This window comes from Aspergillus pseudotamarii (assembly GCF_009193445.1).
Source record: "Aspergillus pseudotamarii strain CBS 117625 unplaced genomic scaffold BDV38scaffold_16, whole genome shotgun sequence".
In the NCBI taxonomy this organism is placed as follows: domain Eukaryota; kingdom Fungi; phylum Ascomycota; class Eurotiomycetes; order Eurotiales; family Aspergillaceae; genus Aspergillus; species Aspergillus pseudotamarii.
Genome location: NW_022475030.1, coordinates 223,496 through 241,035, shown reverse-complemented (window position 1 = coordinate 241,035; position 17,540 = coordinate 223,496). Strand labels below are relative to the sequence as shown.

At 48.9% G+C, this 17,540-nt stretch overlaps 7 protein-coding genes across 7 annotated transcripts; 3 read left to right on the top strand and 4 right to left on the bottom strand.

The window, feature by feature from the left end:
- Positions 1-389: 389 nt before the first annotated feature.
- Positions 390-2,700, top strand: BDV38DRAFT_291438 (general substrate transporter; the record flags this gene model as incomplete). The annotated part of the gene is made up of 7 exons (XM_032061739.1): positions 390-789; positions 870-1,023; positions 1,091-1,482; positions 1,570-1,652; positions 1,707-1,932; positions 2,001-2,101; positions 2,158-2,700. The coding sequence occupies 7 exons, from the start codon at positions 390-392 to the stop codon at positions 2,437-2,439; spliced, it is 1,638 nt and encodes a 545-aa protein (XP_031915433.1). The 3' UTR covers positions 2,440-2,700.
- Positions 2,637-4,904, bottom strand: BDV38DRAFT_269886 (Zn(II)2Cys6 transcription factor; the record flags this gene model as incomplete). The annotated part of the gene is made up of 4 exons (XM_032057046.1): positions 2,637-3,772; positions 3,824-4,444; positions 4,503-4,588; positions 4,660-4,904. 4 exons carry the CDS (start codon positions 4,902-4,904, stop codon positions 2,637-2,639), a joined length of 2,088 nt encoding a protein of 695 aa, XP_031915432.1.
- A 784-nt stretch (positions 4,905-5,688) lies between these two features.
- BDV38DRAFT_291428 (MCT family MFS transporter) lies at positions 5,689-7,268 on the top strand (the record flags this gene model as incomplete). Its single annotated transcript, XM_032061738.1, has 3 exons — positions 5,689-6,150; positions 6,215-6,307; positions 6,361-7,268. Exons 1-3 carry the CDS (start codon positions 5,790-5,792, stop codon positions 7,266-7,268), a joined length of 1,362 nt encoding a protein of 453 aa, XP_031915431.1. The 5' UTR covers positions 5,689-5,789.
- A 191-nt stretch (positions 7,269-7,459) lies between these two features.
- On the bottom strand, positions 7,460-8,783 carry BDV38DRAFT_291425 (MBL fold metallo-hydrolase; the record flags this gene model as incomplete). Its single annotated transcript, XM_032061737.1, has 5 exons — positions 7,460-7,921; positions 8,015-8,273; positions 8,347-8,477; positions 8,538-8,568; positions 8,617-8,783. The coding sequence occupies 5 exons, from the start codon at positions 8,781-8,783 to the stop codon at positions 7,496-7,498; spliced, it is 1,014 nt and encodes a 337-aa protein (XP_031915430.1). The 3' UTR covers positions 7,460-7,495.
- A 1,021-nt stretch (positions 8,784-9,804) lies between these two features.
- BDV38DRAFT_242550 (putative cysteine dioxygenase) lies at positions 9,805-10,881 on the bottom strand. Its single transcript, XM_032054107.1, has 3 exons — positions 10,545-10,881; positions 10,225-10,483; positions 9,805-10,173 (listed from the first exon to the last, which is right to left on the bottom strand). Exons 1-3 carry the CDS (start codon positions 10,833-10,835, stop codon positions 10,049-10,051), a joined length of 675 nt encoding a protein of 224 aa, XP_031915429.1. The 5' UTR covers positions 10,836-10,881; the 3' UTR covers positions 9,805-10,048.
- Positions 10,882-11,807: 926 nt separating this feature from the next.
- Positions 11,808-14,122, top strand: BDV38DRAFT_242548 (fungal specific transcription factor domain-containing protein). The gene has a single exon (XM_032054106.1). It carries the CDS (start codon positions 12,000-12,002, stop codon positions 13,548-13,550), a length of 1,551 nt encoding a protein of 516 aa, XP_031915428.1. The 5' UTR covers positions 11,808-11,999; the 3' UTR covers positions 13,551-14,122.
- On the bottom strand, positions 14,099-15,956 carry BDV38DRAFT_242547 (ferritin-like domain-containing protein). Its single transcript, XM_032054105.1, has one exon. The coding sequence runs from the start codon at positions 15,816-15,818 to the stop codon at positions 14,220-14,222; it is 1,599 nt and encodes a 532-aa protein (XP_031915427.1). The 5' UTR covers positions 15,819-15,956; the 3' UTR covers positions 14,099-14,219.
- Positions 15,957-17,540: the final 1,584 nt, after the last annotated feature.

Sequence of the window (17,540 nt, the reverse complement as noted above, 5' to 3'; positions counted from 1 at the left end):
GAACGGCGTTTCTACCGGCACGTGCCCTCGAAGACTGGAACTTCGTAAACTAGAACGGGCTAGAATTAGCTGGTTAGGTCCAAGTGGAGAACCACCTGTGAATTAACGGAGAAAACGGCGTGAAGTCCGTCAGTATTTATCAAGGAATCGTGACTGTAAACTGCGTGAAGGCGTGTCTCCCCGGATTCCCCACGCTGGGGTTCAACAAACTTGATCTGGGGTACAGCCGTCAAGAATGTATAAAAGTTTCATTATCCCCCGAAAATACAATGGATCATATCTTATCTCTCTGCAGTTTGCAGACCTTCCTACCATCCTAGTTTTTCTTTTTCTTTTTCTTTTTTTTCTCACTGGGATATATATCTTAGTAGCCCATCTGCCTAACCATCATGGCGAACCAAATCCATAGGTGGAATGTAGTCCACAAGTTGGAGAAGCGGAAACTGCTGGTCGCCATCAACTGCGTGGCTGCCTTGGCTATATTCTTCTTTGGCTATGACCAAGGGATGATGGGGGGAGTGAACAACTCCAGCAATTATCTCGAACTCATGGGAATAGGCTATGGAGCCAATATAAACGGTGACGCGAATGTCCCCGTCGTCACCGACAGTCTGCTCCAAGGTGGCATTGTCTCCGTCTACTACTTAGGTACCCTGGTCGGTGCTCTTTTCGGGGGCTGGATTGGCGAAAGAATAGGACGGTTGAAGAGTATTGCAGTTGGGTCGGTATGGGCCATTGTTGGTGCTGCACTACAGTGCTCGGCCATGAATCATCAGTGGATCATCTGCGGTATGTCCTTCCCGCGCCTATGGTAATATTGGACATATTTTACTTGCTTGACAGAACTGATGAAACACCACGATAATTAGCTCGGTTGATCAATGGCATTGGCACTGGCGTTTTGAACGCAATTGTTCCTGTGTGGGCAACAGAGACGGCCGAGCACACATCTCGGGGTCAATTCATCGCAATCGAATTCACATTGAACATCTTCGGTGTCGTGGTTGCGTATTGGTTAGAATTGTAAGTCATATAACTACAGGGCCCTTACAGCATATCGGACCGATTTCGTGCTAATACCATACCTCAGTGGCCTTTCCTTCATCGATGAAGGACGTTCAGCCATACGTTGGCGGTTTCCCATTGCATTCCAAATCATTCTCTTATTCTTATTGCTAGGCCTCGTCTGGTTCTTCCCCGAGTCTCCGAGATGGCTAGTCAAGGTCGGTCGCGAGGAGGAAGCACGCTACATTCTCGGTCGATTGCGTGGAACAGGCCCTGAGGATGGGGACAAGGCGGAGGCTGAATTCCGGGATATCTGCAACGTGGCTGAACTTGAAAAGGCTCAGAAGTACAGCACCTCATACTTCTCCATGATCACTGGGAGGGGTTCGGGCAACCTTCACATCGGTCGCCGGGTGCAGCTGGTTGTATGGTTGCAAATCATGCAGGAATGGGTGGGGATTGCTGGAGTAACAGTTTGTAAGTGACACTATTTGATGCTAGCATTGCTAGGATCAGGATGCCTGCAAAGTGGAGCAATGATGAGAAAAGACTAACTGGGAGCAGATGCCCCTGTCATCTTCCGAATGGCTGGCTTTGACACTGAGAAAAGCCAGTGGGTGAGCGGTCTGAACAATGTCTTCTACATGGTAAGAACTATTTGGGGAAACGTTGTCGATAGCCATTGCTCATGTCACTCGCAGTTCTCAACTTTAGTCTGTGTCTTCACCTTGGACCGGATTGGCCGTCGCTGGACCTTGTACTGGGGCTCCGTCGGACAGGGTATTGCAATGTTCCTTGCTGGAGGCTTCTCATATCTCTGTAAGCAGGCAAGCGCTGCAGGAGATACCAGCAAGGCTTCATCCTATGGTGCTGCTGCCGCCTCTATGGTCTTTATTTTTACTTCTGTATTCGGAGCGACATGGCTCAGTAAGTGAACACGCTCATTCGCACTTTTGTATGGCGAGCATCTCAAGATACTAATCACATTGTTGCAGCTGTTCCGTGGCTGTATCCTGCAGAAATCTTCCCACTCTCGGTTCGTGCCAAAGGAAATGCATGGGGTGTAGTGGGATGGAGTATTGGAAATGGCTGGCTGGTATGTGCTGACCGGTAATTGACGCCTGTTCAGGCACTAATTTGCAACCTTTCTAGACCCTCCTCTGCCCCATTATGTTTGATTCTATCGGCGAGAAGACCCTATATATTTTCGGGATCGCCAATGTTATTACGATCCCGATGGTGTGGGCTTTATACCCCGAGTCAAACCAGCGCACGTTGGAACAAATAGATCTGCTGTTCGCAGCCGACAGCCTTTGGGTGTGGGATGCTGAGCGAAACTTCCAGACTCTGGTGGAAAATAACCCCGAACTGACGCAAGCAACCCGAGCCCGTGGTCTCTCAGACACAGAGAAGGCCAAGGCGATTGAGGACTAGGATAAAGCTACAACCGAACATTTTTCTCTTTGAGAGGCCTGCCGATAGAACGGATACTAGCCATGATCGGCCATTGATGAGCTCATGCAAATAATGTATATACTCCATATGATAAGCTCGGAAATTCCAAAAGTTATCAGGCATTCAAAATATGCATGAAGATAGCGCAATTGGCTGCACGCTCACCGTGATGATGATTATCCCATCTCCGTAAGCAACCCGGCCAAGATACAGCGAGCCTTCTTGATATCTGGAGCCTCATCTTCCCAGTAACTAAGCGCTTGTAGTGTGCCTTCGAAATGGCTCTTTAATTCCATAGGACTGTCGATCCCCGGCACATCAAGGTTGCCGCTTTTTATGGCAGCAATCACGATTAGGGAGCTTGTCACCAGGGCGCGAAGGTCGAACCAAATCCCATGATGGCGGTGGCGCAGACATCTTGCTTCTAATATCTTCAGGGCACAGTGCATCCCGGATTGGACTAGGATAGCGATAGTTGCTAACTCCTCGCCAGTAAATGATGAGCTTCGAGTTCCTCGAGCCTCCTGTCCTGGGTTAACTGGATGATGGATGACGAAATACAAAAAGGGCTGATAAAGCCACAAGCGAATCTCCAACAATCGGTTGGCGATTGCCCAACTGAGTTCGAGCGATATCGAGTCCTGCATCTCAGAGAAGCGATTTCTAGTTTGACCACTGCTTTCATTGTCCTTGTAGTGCCGCAACCCTGGAGGAAGGTTAGCGGACCATGCATCGATCTGTGTTTCAAACTCTAGTGCCAGAGGGATGAATGGCCTGATGTCCGACCACATAGACTGTCCCTTTCGGTAGAAGGCATTGAGCACACGGTTTCCAATCCGCCTGAGCGCTACTTCAGTCAGGTAGTAGTACCAGCTTTGTTCTTCATCGAAGAGCTGCATTATGTGATTTCGCACACCAAATGATGTCTGGGCTCGATTACTCTGGTAACTGCTTGTTGGCCTGGACGAATTCCAAGACGTTGACCATCCGGCTCCGTGTGATCCACCTTCCGGGTAGTCCTCTGAGAGGTTCGGCGGGGTTGGGAACAGCGCTGGGTATTCGTACTCGGCAATTGCCGACTGTGGCAATGGGAGCTCGACTCGAATCTCGACCTCGGATTTGAAACAAGACCAATATAAGCTCTGTTCCATGTGTCGCGACACCGAAGTCCCGCGCTGTGCCGCTTCGTCCGCCGAAAGATCGTCGTCAATGTTCAAACCATCAATCATTCTTAACCGTAGTCGGTAAAAGGTTGAGGCTTGGTAGAAATGATTCCAAGCCGCCAGCGGACGAAACGTATACATCAGGTAAACTAGACAACGGTCAGCATCTATCAAAACAAAGAAATCAGTTTGTTACAAACCTCCTGCGAAGAAGTGGCATTGAGCCCCAAGCACGGAGTATCGCAGAAGGCCAATCCTTCGGCAAGCCATCACGAAGAATGTTTCACCTTCTTTCAACCCCGACGCGAACGAAGATTTTTCATCAGAGGCGTGTATTGTTCTTTCCTCTTGGCCTGTTTTCATAGAAAGCGTGAAGGCCTGGGAGACGCACCCAAGTGCACATGCTAGCAGGACAAGACAAGACTGGGCATCCCATCGGAGTCCAAACTCCGCAGCATGTCGCCCCCAACGAATCAGGGCTTCCAGGTCCAATATCGGATTCTTCGTGTGCACATTCTGAATAAATTGGTCTACCAGGGCTGGGATACGTTCCTCATCCGTTGGTTGGAACCCGTCGGGCACAACCCATGTCTCGATGGCAGAGTTCTCTGCCCCGTTTGACGACTGGAATAAGGTCGTGATTAAAGCATTTTCGCGAAATCGTCCGCGGAAAATCGGCCATGTGAGAACCGTGTCCGCGCTACCGCGACTGGAAGGAATTTGTAGATAGTCCTTGTATGGCTCTGTGTCATCCACTGGAATGTCCAACTGTCCTCCCGTTTGCTGCGGCGCGGCGGACCGCCCACTGGACATCGGGGTTCCTAAGCTCCGGTCAGTACACCATGTATGGGTAGGAACATATGATTGAAAACAACTGACCCGTAGAGGAGAGATACGAGTGAATGTTCTCGACTGCATAGGCCAGATTATCCAGTCGTTCGATCACCTCTCCCAGATCCCGGTCCCTGTTCTCATTAGCAATGCCGTCAGAGTCGGTTTAGATTAAATGGAAGGGGGTGAGATCTAAAATACATACTCCTTTGTTGGTTCTCCACGCTCGATGTAGACGCAGTTCATACCATTGTGTTGGCAAAAGCCACATGCTGGTCTAGCGTTGTTACAGCGGACCTTTCGTTTCCTACATGTCTGGCAGGCTGCCCGTCGACGAGTCCCAGGTCGTCTAGGGGTGATAGTGTTGGCCGTTTCACTCCGAACTGGCCCATCATGACTTTGCGACCTTGACCGGGTCTGGGGCAAATCCATTACAGCATCTATATCCATGATGCGCTCTAAATAGAAAGGGTTTTCGTTATGCAGAAGTATTGGTCGAAGTAAATCTGCATGAAACTAGTAGTACTTCGTACTACGGATACAATGAGGCGGATTCTGCCAGAGCTCTCCGCCTGTATTGGTCACGTGTGATAGTCCGCCGGAGATGCTCCGGTGGCCTAGTCCGAAGATAGATTAGCGCAGAAATGATGGAACGAGTGACTCCAGTACTTGTTGTCTGGATGTGGTTAGCGTCACCTGCCTCTCAGCCTGAGGATCTGAAGTGGTCAAGGAGACAAGAAACATGGTAGCTTTGCAACATATCGACATTCTATCTCACTATGAATAGTTCGAACATGTTATTATGCTAAGTTTACTGCATCACTAATGCCACGGCCTATCACTCCCCTGTAGCATTTATATACATAATACCTTTGTCTTTCTCCAATGATAGAGATATATACATATATAATGTACTTGATCTGAGACTTCTTTTTGAGAGAAGATTTTAGATGCATTTCTGCTCAACAGGTGCATGGCATCACTCCGTGGACGCATGGCGACAACATAGTACATAAAGCTACCCACGCATAATGGATTATGGACTGTTCTACACCTATCTCCAAATTTCCGGACCACAAAGATCAAGGAAGGTGGAGCCCATTCGGTATCACGTGTGCCTGACGAACCCTTCTCTGTCAAATTCTGTCCCCACTATGAGATTGATTATTTTGGGGCTGCCAAGTGTCTTACATCTGCTCTGTTCTTGACTAAAGGCCTTTAAATCCACAATTGGCTCCGTGTCTGCAGTCCGGGCTCTGACCCGGTTATTTCACCTCGCCTTTCGCTTCGTATTGGGCTGCCAAGTTCCGTTTGTTGCATCCTGCCAGGTGATTAATGGCTGCCACCGAGTTAAATGCCGGCCAGCATGTCAGTAATGAACATGCCACTGAGAATGTAACGGGGCGCAAGTGCTTGAAAACACTCCGTAGTGCGATTTCAAATGTCGTTGAAAAGACGAGGCCAGATCCTTGTGAACACTATCAAGATGCAAAATATCCCGAAGGCGGTCTCCGCGCATGGCTCGTTGTACTGGGTTCCTGGTGTGCCATGGTGCCATCTATGGGTCTGTTGAATACCATCGGAGTCCTCCATGCTTGGACAGCGGATCATCAACTGGCACAGTATTCTTCGTCAAGTTTGGGATGGATCTTTGGTGCTTTTAGCTTTTTCCTCTATTTCGGAGGTGCTCAAGTTGGTATGAACAGTGCATATATATTCGGACGGCATTGTGTAGAGTGCTAAATGGGAGTTATATACAGGGCCTATCTTTGATAGTCGAGGAGTGCTACCAGTGGTGCTACCAGGATCCATTGGCATAGTTCTATCCGTCTTTTTCTTCAGTGCAAGTACTGGTACGTGTCAGGTCCTGCCAAGCGCCAGAGAAGTCTCGCTAACCTTCCACCAGAATACTATCAAATATTCTTGTCCTTCAGTGTTCTTGGTGGGATCTCTTCTTGCTGCCTGTTCACCCCGGCCATCTCTGCCGTCGGCCACTGGTTCGACGTACGTCGCGGCCTTGCAACCGGTATTGCTTGCACGGCTGGCGGTCTCGGCGGTGTCTTCTTCCCTTTAATCATTCTCTACATTGGCCCGACACTCGGCTTTGCCTGGGCAATGCGAATTATCGGAATTATCTGCTTCGTTTTGTGTGTTCTGGCTTGCTTACTACTAAAAACGCGATTACCACCCAACCAGCAGGCCGGTATGGCGATTGACCTGAAAGCGCTCTTGGAGCCGAAATATGCCTTGACCACACTGGCCGTCTGGCTAGTCGAGTTTGCTGTCTTTATCCCATACACGTACATTGTTTCTTATGGGTTGTACGCCGGCTTGGAACAGTCTATGGCATACAAGCTATCCGTGTTCCTAAATGCAGGGGCTATTCCGGGACGAGCGTTCCCAGGAATCCTGGCCGACCGAATGGGGCGATTCAACGTGATGACTATGACAGCAGTTATCTGCGCGATCTGCACGCTTGCGCTCTGGTATAAAGCGGGTACTAATGAAGGTGCCATCATTGCATATGCCGTGCTCTTCGGATTCTGGAGTGGGGCAGCGATCAGCTTGACGCCTGTGTGTATCTCGCAGGTCTGCCGCACCGAGGATTATGGAAAGCGGAATGGGACCACTTTCACGCTCGTCAGTGTGGGCACATTGATTGGCATTCCCCTTGCGGGTGCAATCCAGGAAAGCAATGGAGGCGAGTATTGGGGGCTGATCATCTTCGGCGGGGTTTTATATCTGGCCTCGGCCGTTGCGTTCGCGGTCGCCAGGGGGGTTGCGGGTGGCTGGGGATGGAAGGTCAAGTTTTGAAAATTACTGATGAATAATGGATTTGAATATAGATTATAGAACCACCTTGGACGAGACTCGATGACTACATAGCTTTATAGAGTTGGAATTAATTTCATATGGGACTCGTTCTTCGATCCGAGCCAGTTTACCAACAATTCCACGAAGTACGTAAACGGACTCGCCAATTAGCAGTAGATCCAGACACATGAGCTCATTCTACGGAACTGCAAGAAAGTCACGAAAGATCAAGCTCTCACGCGAAACCGATACTCTTCTCCGCGATCTAGATAGACCACCCCACTGCCCAACCCAGCCTTCTCGACTTGTCTTTTGAAGTCCTCTAATGAACTGGCGAACACGTCATAATCGTCATAATGGATTGGAATGGCTACATCGGGTCGTATCAGTTGCATCAGCTGAACTCCCTGTTTCGCATCCATCGTCACCATCATCGCCAATGGGCCCAATGCCGGTGAGGGCACAGTGGTTCCACCAAGATGCGCCAACATCAAGTCAATTTTCTGATCACCGTAGCGCCTGGGAATCTCTTTCAAGTCATCTATCAGTAGTGTATCGCCGGAGATGTAAATGCGATATCCGACCGTGAGATCCGTAGTTGAGGAGCCGTCACTGTAGCCTAGCTCAACCATCCAGCCATTCGTTGGGGGAATCTATATTGCTCCATTAGCCCCTGGCAAATGTACTCACGGATCTTGATCTTCTGTGTGCTGTGGCAAAAGGTTGGAGGCGATGGGGAGGTATACAGCAGAGACTAGATCGTTCAACTTCTCAATGACCCCCGTTGGAACATGCTTCCCGGGCATTCCCGTCACTCTCATGCGGGCTTGTTTCTTTGATGTATTTCCTGTGATATCTATGGTAGCCTCCTGGAAGGGCTCAAGATCATACACCTCCGTGAATGAGTCTTCGCCCTTGGACGTCAATGTCGATTTCGCATGTGGAGTTGTGATGATCGGCAGGTTGCGACGAAGTGAGGCTTCGACTTTTTGATCAAAGTGATCGCTTCGCGATGTAAGTCAGTATATTTCACACTTGGGAAGAACTAGCGAGATCCAGTTCACAGAGACTGGCGTACCCATGATAATGAGAAAGGAGAACCACGTCAACCCGTGGTAGTTCGTGCAAGTCTACAGCAGGATTGGTTCTGCGTGCACTCGACACGCCCGGACCGAGATGGACATGGTCTCCTGCATGAAGAAAGTTTGGCTTTAGTTGGTCAGCATCATTCATGTATGTTTAGCCCTATGGTCTTGATAGAGAGCCCACATCGGTCATAACCCGCAACCCTTCCCATTCTCTGCCTGTTATCAGCTTAAGGACCAATCCAAATCGAATTTTAGCCTACATGATGGTTGTAGCTGTCCCTATAAAGTACACTGACGCATTTTCGTCACCTCCCTGGCGTGGATGCTGCTTGCTATCCTTTGCAGGCGGAAGGCTAGCAGGCACATCTCCCGGCGCATCGCGGGTTGGGGCTTCGGTGTTGCGAAGGTCGACAGTCAAGTGGTGCATTATGATAAATTTACCCAGTCACTTTTCATCAACAAGTCAATTAGGATGGGTTTATAATGTGAGAAATCTTCCAGGCTGAGGCAAGAAATGCTTATAGGCATGACATCATTTGCACATCACTCCACGGGAAACATCGAAAAGCCCTACTAAGAGATAGGATCAGGAACATAGTTCACGCAGAATCTCCATTCAGGGCATTATATTACTCAGTGATACTAAGCACTGTGTTGTCATGCTGTGGCTACTCGTCTTGTTTTCCCAACATCATTGTTGAAGACCTTGATGCAAAGTACGTGGGAGAATACTTCCCTAGCATGCAGTATCGTTTGGCTTGGTTTTTGTTTAATACTCACTCTGTGTCGCCATTATATCAGTTTATTGGATATCAAATTAAAGTCTTAAAGATAAAAGATGTATACATTCACCGGAGATTGCAGTATCGCGGGTATAGTCCACAACATACTGTCTTCGCCCGAAATGTTGCCATTGTAGAATCGGAGCTAATTACCGGAATGCTTATTGGTATTCCTCCGATAATGCCATGCCAGTTATATGTATCATGACATTCCAACTGCAGGTCTTTTTGATGCTTGCTCAATAACCTTGGTGACTGAGATACATCTTCCCCCCCCCCCGGGTCGTCGGTTACGCTCCAGCTGCTTGGGTCAACCCATCGTACGCACCTGTAATTTGCAAGGTTTACTATATACTCCACTGTAGACACCAGTTCACCATGGCCTTTTACTTCTAGTCTAAACTTAATAGAACAAACTCAGTCAATTCCGAAAATAACATGAACATCTCAATAAATAGGCAGAAGGGCAAATATCCTCTAGAGCTTTGGTCCAGATCAAACATCTCGTATCAGAATTATTTTCCTCATTATCTGTGGTGTTATTCGGCCGGTAGGAACCTGTTGAGAGATGCCTGTCTTTTTTCTTTTCATTTCTTTTTATTTTTTTTTGTTAGGGGAGGGGGGTTGCTTCTAACCAGAGAAGAGCTTAGCGTTAATAGTAATTTGTTCAGTAATCAATGATAGGATTGATGTGGCATTAATTAACACTATAATGTGGGATATATGGCTTCTGAGCACATTGTGCGATGATAAACACAGGTAACCGAAAGAAAAAGAAGAAACAGAAACAGAGCAACGCTAGGGATATATGAGCTATGGAGGATTCCGACAGAAAATTGACAATGAAAAGGGTACCTGACCCTTCGGCTTGGTCATTGGTTGACGGCAACTAATCCAGGACGTTCGTGTGTCAGGCCTGACCAGCAGGCTTCTCAGCATTCGAATGAGCGTGTGCTTGCGATACAAAGCTGGCCTTTCCCGTGGCCCCATCGAAGATGTGATAGCCATAATCGGCGGCATTAGGAGGGGTATAGACTAAGAGTGGTCAGTATCAGAACGAGTTGGGAGAGTTTGATTGATGCATACTGTGAAGAGAAACTGCAACTTGATTAGAACTTGGGTTATGAACGCGATGTAAACCAATATCATCCGAGATATATGTCACTTGGTCCGTCTGGTATCGCTTTTGGTGTTTGAGCTGAAGCGGGCTTGTCTCGTCGCCCTCACTGTTGGGAGGATGGTAGACCGTTTCGGTCAATTCGCCAGCCAAGACTTTCATGATGCAATGGGCATTGGCATGATCGTGGATGGGAGAGCCTTTGCCTGGATTCCATACCAGCAGCAGCTGAGACGAGTCAGTCACGGTCTTCAAGACTCTCGTAATGTTAGGAGAACGGTGAACATACAATGTTTGCCTTGCGGTTGATGTTTTCGATGGCATTGCGGGTATAGTTCTTACTCGGATCGTTGTAGAAGAACCGCAACCAATCATTCGGATTGGAGACATATTTCTGCGCCAGCGCTATCAAGTGCTCATGGTCTATGTCTGATGAATCGATCCCCGAGGAATCGCCGAGGTAGGACTTGATATCATGGACGAGATCTTGTAAATCATACATGGGAGGTAAGAAACGGTGATCGCATCGCGACGGGCCGTGCGGCAAAGGGAGAGGCAATTGTATAGCGGAAGCCAACATGATTTCTTCTTGGATCCTAGTGAGTGATTGTAGCACTTGGAGAAACTTCAAGGAGTGTTCGAGCACGCCCAGTATATTTATTGATTAATTGACCGCCATATCCGGCGATCCTATTATCACCATTAAACGCCCCCTGATAGCGCAATCGCCGATTGACAGCTTTCCACGGGGCAAGTCGAGTCGCCGATTGAAGGTGGATCCACGCGTCTTGGCTCTTTATAGTGGTACTGATGATGCAAATAAGTCTACTGAGCGAATGGCGGTGGACTAGGCATCCTATCAGAGAGCCCGATCTTCTACAATAGAACAATTCGAGAGGGTTGGGGTTCATAGCGATAGTTCTGGTATCTGGAGTAGCTCCCTCAACGGTAGGATAAGAACAGATCGCAATCGCCGATTGTCACAGGTTCCGCTCCAACGGCGCGGATCACCGACGGGAGCCGTGGCAAGACGCTAATACCCATGATTCTCTATAGGGATAACATTATAGTTCCATCTATTCCAAGTTTCACCTGTGTTTCTGGTGTTTTCCGTCTCTCTGGAGGCGATTGTAGGGTATCCTTCTCTCGCCACTAATCCCCTTTGCGTAATACTCAGGGAGACCATACAGACCAAAAGCGCAACGGAAAATCAACGGGAAAAAAGAAAGAAAATCGATGGTTGGCTCGTCCCTTCAAAAAGGTCACATCTTCAACTACAACCCTAACCGTCCGGATGGCATGATGACGGGTTAACGTCGCATAGATTGTCATCCGTGAAAGAAGATGGTGATCGACAATTAATTAATTAATTAATATCATCGTTATCATGATCAACATGACCCCGAGACGATCCACCCGGCAAACTGGCCTCGCCGCCCTTGCTTGCACAGAATGCCGCAAACAGCATCTCAAATGTGATGCCAATCAGCCATCCTGTTCCCGTTGTACCCAAGGTGGCTTTGTCTGTCAATATCTCCCTTCTCGCCGAGGAGGACGCCGAAAGCCACGGCATGACATTGTGTATCATCATCCACAACAACATCGGCCCTCGGCTTCAAAACTGGATGATACGTTTAGTATCAGTGCCAGCCATTACTCCCCCGGGAATGGAACCGGGAATAACTTACAAACGCCTCACCATGCGACGGGACTGCCTCTGCAAGTAACTAGTGCGCCAGGTCCGATGAACACGCCTGATAGTAGCAATATCTCGTTACAACGGAGTAGCCGTCCCGGCCTTGTAGGTGTCCCATGGCCGGCAATCCTATCGCCGAATGACACCAGTTCAGATCGCTTAGAACCACCAGAGAGGTCATGGGACGAAGATGACCGTTGTGCTCGATTGTATTACGAACACTTTCATGTTGCACATCCGATATTAGTCCCCAGCACGTTATACAAGGATCGCGACTACCCTCCCTATCTTCAACTGGTCGTGGAATTCGTCGGGTCTCATTACTTGCCATCCGGGCCCCGCCAGCTGCTGAAGGACAAGGTAGATGCTGCGCTGGAATCCAATCTGGACCGCTCGCCGTGCCTGGTCCAGGCTTGGTTGATCTACTCCATTGCTCTGTATGCCCGCGGCGAGCGACAAAAGGCCCAGGAAGCGTTCTCACAAAGTGCGGAGATCGCCTTTGAGCTGGATATGCATCGGGGTGATTTCGCATCATCGGCCCACCCCGAGAGATCTGTTGAAGCCGAGAGCATGAGAAGAACGTGGTGGGAGCTATACATCACGGATATATTCATGGCCGTTCCGCTTAAAACGATCACCTTTCGATGTACTACAGTCGCTCCGGAGGTCGGCTTGCCTTGCGATGAATCCGCATACACAGGATGTGGAGAGATCCCGTCGCCGCGCAAGATGCTGGATTTCAAACGCAGGGTGTTTGCGGCCCAAGAAATGGCCTTTTCATCCTTCAGCTACCGCATCGAGGCAGCAACGATCCTGTGTCGCGTTCTAGTCTTGAATCGCCTGCGGGATTATCATCGCGACCATCTCCAGGCCATTGAAAATGCTCTCGTCAGCTGGGTCAACCACCTACCCTCCCGCAAACTAGATATTGTGGATTCCTACGGTAATGTGGATGAGATGATCTTCCAAGCCCATCTGATCATTGCGTATGCCACCATGTTGCTGCATCTACCGCGCAGTGATCTTCGGCCGCTCCTCACACAGCACGACGACTGCTTTTGGCCGTCTGCACCCTGTCACCTCTCGTCTACCTTTCCGCGCTTAGTGCATAGTATCAAGGCGACTGAGGCCTCTCGGCGTGTCTCCGACTCCATTTCCATTTGTCCCAACATCCAAAAGCACACGCCTTTCGTCATCCCGGCGTTGGCTCTATGTGGTATGATCCAGCTCGCAACTTCCATAAATCACTCTGAAGAGTGTTTTGATCACCATTGCAATCGCGTTACCCTCATTCTCGGATGCCTGAAAAGTACAAAGCGAACCTGGGGCTCCGCGGAATGTGCCTATGACTGTGTCCGATCCACGGCAGCTGACATTCTTTCTGATTCGATCGAGAAATGGAATGCTGAACCCCTGAAGTCGATCCCGACATCTCAAGATTCGAACAATGTGGAGCGTACCAGCCATAATGCACCTCCCGCTGTAACCGTTGCGGAAGGACAAGGTTTGATGATACCGGAACTGGCTCCGGGGTTCATCGATCCAACCTGCTACAATGCCTCATTCTTCAACTGTCTGGCGGATTTTGATCTCAGCTAGACCTGATTCATTCGAGTCGAGGACTACCTGGTTATTGTATGGAAGGCAAAGTCTTTACGCTACTGAGTTCCGTCTATGTTTGCCTCTGCTCAGCCGCAAAGAGCATTGCATCTGGACCAACATGTGTAGAAAAACAGTCCCCTCAGAAGTTCCAGTTGAAATACACAACTTGGGGTGTGGATTAACTGCTATTTCGCCATTTACCAAAGTGCTTTGCTCAGCGGCATGCGAGTATCCAAGTCCCTAGACAGAAATTAACTCGCGAAGTAACAAGTGTCGCGCAAATACGATACACGAATGCTCATTCTCATGTTATGGAAGCATAAAACCTTCCACAATGCTATCCAATTGTTACCAAGGTAGTCATGGTGCACTACTTTTATATACCAAGTTTCATCGCTCCTTCTAACGAGCCATTTGCTCATGTCTAACCTACATACTCTACGGAAGAGGAATGTCAGAATGAAAAAGCAGTCTCAATAAACACGTTTATCATCGAATTTCACGTTCTATAAATAGCATAATCTATCAGAAACATTTCTCCAGCGATTGTGAAAAAAAAAAAAAAAAAAGCCATCGACATTGCTACCGATCAAATCATTTTACGTCAAAGAGGCTGGCAGAGCCACATCACCTTCCACGATGTTGGACTGAATTCCATGGTTTCGCTTAACCAGCCATGTACAAGCCGAGGGCGACAATGTGAGGATTGAGCATGGACAGGTTGAACGGAGTGATGAAGAGGTCAAGATCGGTTAGCATGATGGCCATGGTGCCGTTGATGATACCATCATCATCATACACGAAACCCTCCGGTTGGTACGTGTAGCCAGTGTTTTCACCCGTCACGGTCAATGGTGAGTAGGTCAAGTTCAATTGGGAACTCCAGCCCACGAACTTGGGTTCACCAGCAGCTGTAGTCGTGATGTAGGAGTTGTTCGGTCCAACACTCTTGCCTGGCGCTTCCCATTCAAAGAAGACCTGCTTACCAGGGTATGATAGAGGCTCCGAGCGGTTGTGGGCAATCGCGGGTGCACAGTTCTTACCGACTGGGTCCTGATTCAGGCAGTTCTCGTCCTTGCTAATATCTGAGACTGATGGGTCGGTGATACGCTTGCCCACTGTCTCGCTACCATCATTTGGTGTGTCATTCGGGGAAACGCGGTTGATGTTCGGGTTGTTCAAGATTTGGAGAGTTGGGAAGTTTTGCCACGCGAGACGAGTGGTACCCTCGGGGCAGTAGCTGATATAGGGGGCCAGCATTGTCCATGCCCAGGATTGGGGCCATCCATTCTCGAACCAAACATTCATTGGGGCGAGGCCCGACATCTGTCGGAAGATCAATTGTTGACGAGCCTCGGTGGAGATTGAGAGAGACAGGAGGTTGGCAACCTCTCGCGAGTCGAGATGGGAAATGAAACCCCAGACACCAGATTCACCGTAACGTGTGACACGTTGCATGAAGTCGACCCACTCGCGAACAGTCTTGTACGGATAGTTGTACACACATTGCTTGGGTGCGGCTTCTCCCAGCATGTTGCTCAGCAAGGTCGCGTGTCCGGTCTCCTGGTCTGCCATGAACTCGATAAGCGATCGGGCCTCGGGGCCCAGGCCAGCCTCCTGGAACTCCTCATCGGTAAACCGAGCAAGGCCATCGTGGAAGAGATCAAGTTCAATGTACTCCTGATAGACCCCGAGGGCAATGGACTCGAAGTCAAAGTCACTCTCTACCATGTAGCGAGGCTCAGTGCCATTTGTGCCCAACCCTCCAGCAGGGGTATATGGGGCTGGCATCGGGTTGAGTGGCACACCCTGGCTATTGTAGTACGTCGCGGTAGGGTTTGGCGGCTTGGGCTCGATTGACGCAGCGAGCGTCGCTGGCGCTTTCACGGCGCCAGTGGTGGTAGGCGTACCCGTGTACGGACCGTGATACGGAGCGCTAGTATAGCCATTTTGGCCCACGATAACTGGGTAGCCTGTTTGCTTAACCGGTGCTTCGGTCGGGACTGGTGAGGCAAAGACGCCGTCGCTCGAAAGGGTCGCAGCAAGGATCAAGAAGGTTACCATTGTTTTAATCCAAGGCAGTCCCTTGGTGAAAGAAAGAAGGTTAGCAATCTGTGTGAGATGGCGTGACATCAATGGACTCTTTATAGTGCAAGCGTCGCAACGGGTTTGATAATCATACGCCTTTAGGATCGCTATACTCCCTACGCATCTCTTACTTTGGGTGTAACGGTAACCTAAGGACATAGGGACAGGTAGTCTCATTTGTCGTCATTCTGTGGTACCCTCTATGAAACAGAATCGTGATCCGCTTGATACTCAGTTGATAGCACATATAGCAGCAATACAATTTCCTTGTTTATTGTCCGTACACAACAAATGCATGATTATAGAGTATTTTCCTTGAACTCAGTGCCAAGGCTACCTGTAGTCCACGACAGTTGCTTGCGAACGGCTTGAGTCAGGTCCAGTTGAGTAGGGAAATAATTTCCAGGGCAAGCTCATTGGTATCTCCGCAACCGTCGATATATCCGCCTCGCCGAAAACGGCAATTTCTAGGATTTGACAGTCTATTGATTCCTCAGTCCAGACTCTGCGTCCATGGAAGAATATTTTTTGGCTTCTACACACGTATTGTTAATTATTCTTAAGTCTGGTTGACCAGAGTAGCATGCCATTGTCACTTGTGGATAAAGTATCCGGCCAATGCCTGACTCGACAGGTCCTGTGGGCCCAGATGTGACATCAACTGTACAGGCACTATGCCTTGTTTCCCCTCCTTTCTCACGCCAAGTAGGCCATGTTGTTGTCCCTTTCCTTGCCTTTTGTCAAGGTACTCATTGTGCCTAGCTCTTAAGTGGGCTTTATGGCCATCCAGCATCCCCAGCTCGTTAGGTGACCATACACAGCAGCGGATCCACAGCACCCTAGATAGTGTAGTAGAAAAGAGGACTATCAGGCCAAAAATACATAGAGTAGAACAATAGTAGCTTCCAAGTCCGTCAAAACTAAATTTAACTCCGCCCTGGCAGGGAGATGACAAGCCATATGAGACAGACTCTGTCATGGATGGTGTGGGGAACAAAGGAATGCCAGAAGACCCCTGCCAAGGATGGGCAGTAGAAATGAATTAAATCCTGCTACATCCGGATATACGACAGTTCCTGGAAATTGTGCACCCTCAATGCAACCTGCTCAACCTTCAGAGCTTCAAGACAATCGCCAGTGACGCAGCACTTGTCGGCTTTCGTATGTCCAGGCAAGTCTGCTGCGCTCGACGTGCGACAGGTTAGTGCTCTCTACGGCCGTAGAAATAATGCATGAACAGCCGACAACAACCATAGAACATTGGGTATAGAGTTAGCTTTTCAGCGGCTCGTCGCCTAGCCTTGTCATTGTATAGTTTCTAGGGTAAGGTCTTACTAGGTGACAATTAAGAGGATAGCTTACGGTTATGAAGTCCGTAGTCATCTCATCAACAGTAGCTTGCGAATGATTCAGTCAAGTATATTAGCTGGAGACAATCTCACCCTGATTCGGGGTTTAGCAGCAGGTGCTCTCAAATTCGACTAGTCATATTCTTGCCCTGTATCCTAGATAGCCCCATTAAGACAGCTCCTGTTTCATTTGTGGACAAGAAAATACCGTAGGGTTCAATCCCTCTGCTACTGGCCATGATTCGGAGTCGGAATTTCCGACTGCATGCGGCAGAAAGAAAGAATCGAGAGTAGAACTATCCTATGATCGGCAAGGACCCTTTCTAATACGGCAGAGATTCGGGGTTGAAACGCCGTGTGGAGTCTGCGCACTAAGCTGGGGCCAAAACTAATCGTCTACACCGAACATTGCGAAAGATGTCTCTTGAGTCGTGGCCTAGGTCAAGTTGCCAAGTAAAGAACCCCAAAATATTTCTTTTGCTGGTGACATATACCATGTACTAGGAGCTACTGCAGCTCGATCGTATATCTCATAGCACAGTGCTGAAGC

Coding starts and splice junctions, on each gene's coding strand:
- BDV38DRAFT_242548 (XM_032054106.1), top strand. CDS start 12,000: ATGAACACGCCTGATAGTAGCAATATCTCGTTACAACGGAGTAGCCGT.
- BDV38DRAFT_242550 (XM_032054107.1), bottom strand. CDS start 10,835: ATGTTGGCTTCCGCTATACAATTGCCTCTCCCTTTGCCGCACGGCCCG. Junction 10,484..10,544: donor TCAACCGCAAGGCAAACATT/GTATGTTCACCG, acceptor GACTCGTCTCAG/CTGCTGCTGGTATGGAATCC. Junction 10,174..10,224: donor AGTTGCAGTTTCTCTTCACA/GTATGCATCAAT, acceptor GACCACTCTTAG/TCTATACCCCTCCTAATGCC.
- BDV38DRAFT_242547 (XM_032054105.1), bottom strand. CDS start 15,818: ATGAGACTACCTGTCCCTATGTCCTTAGGTTACCGTTACACCCAAAGT.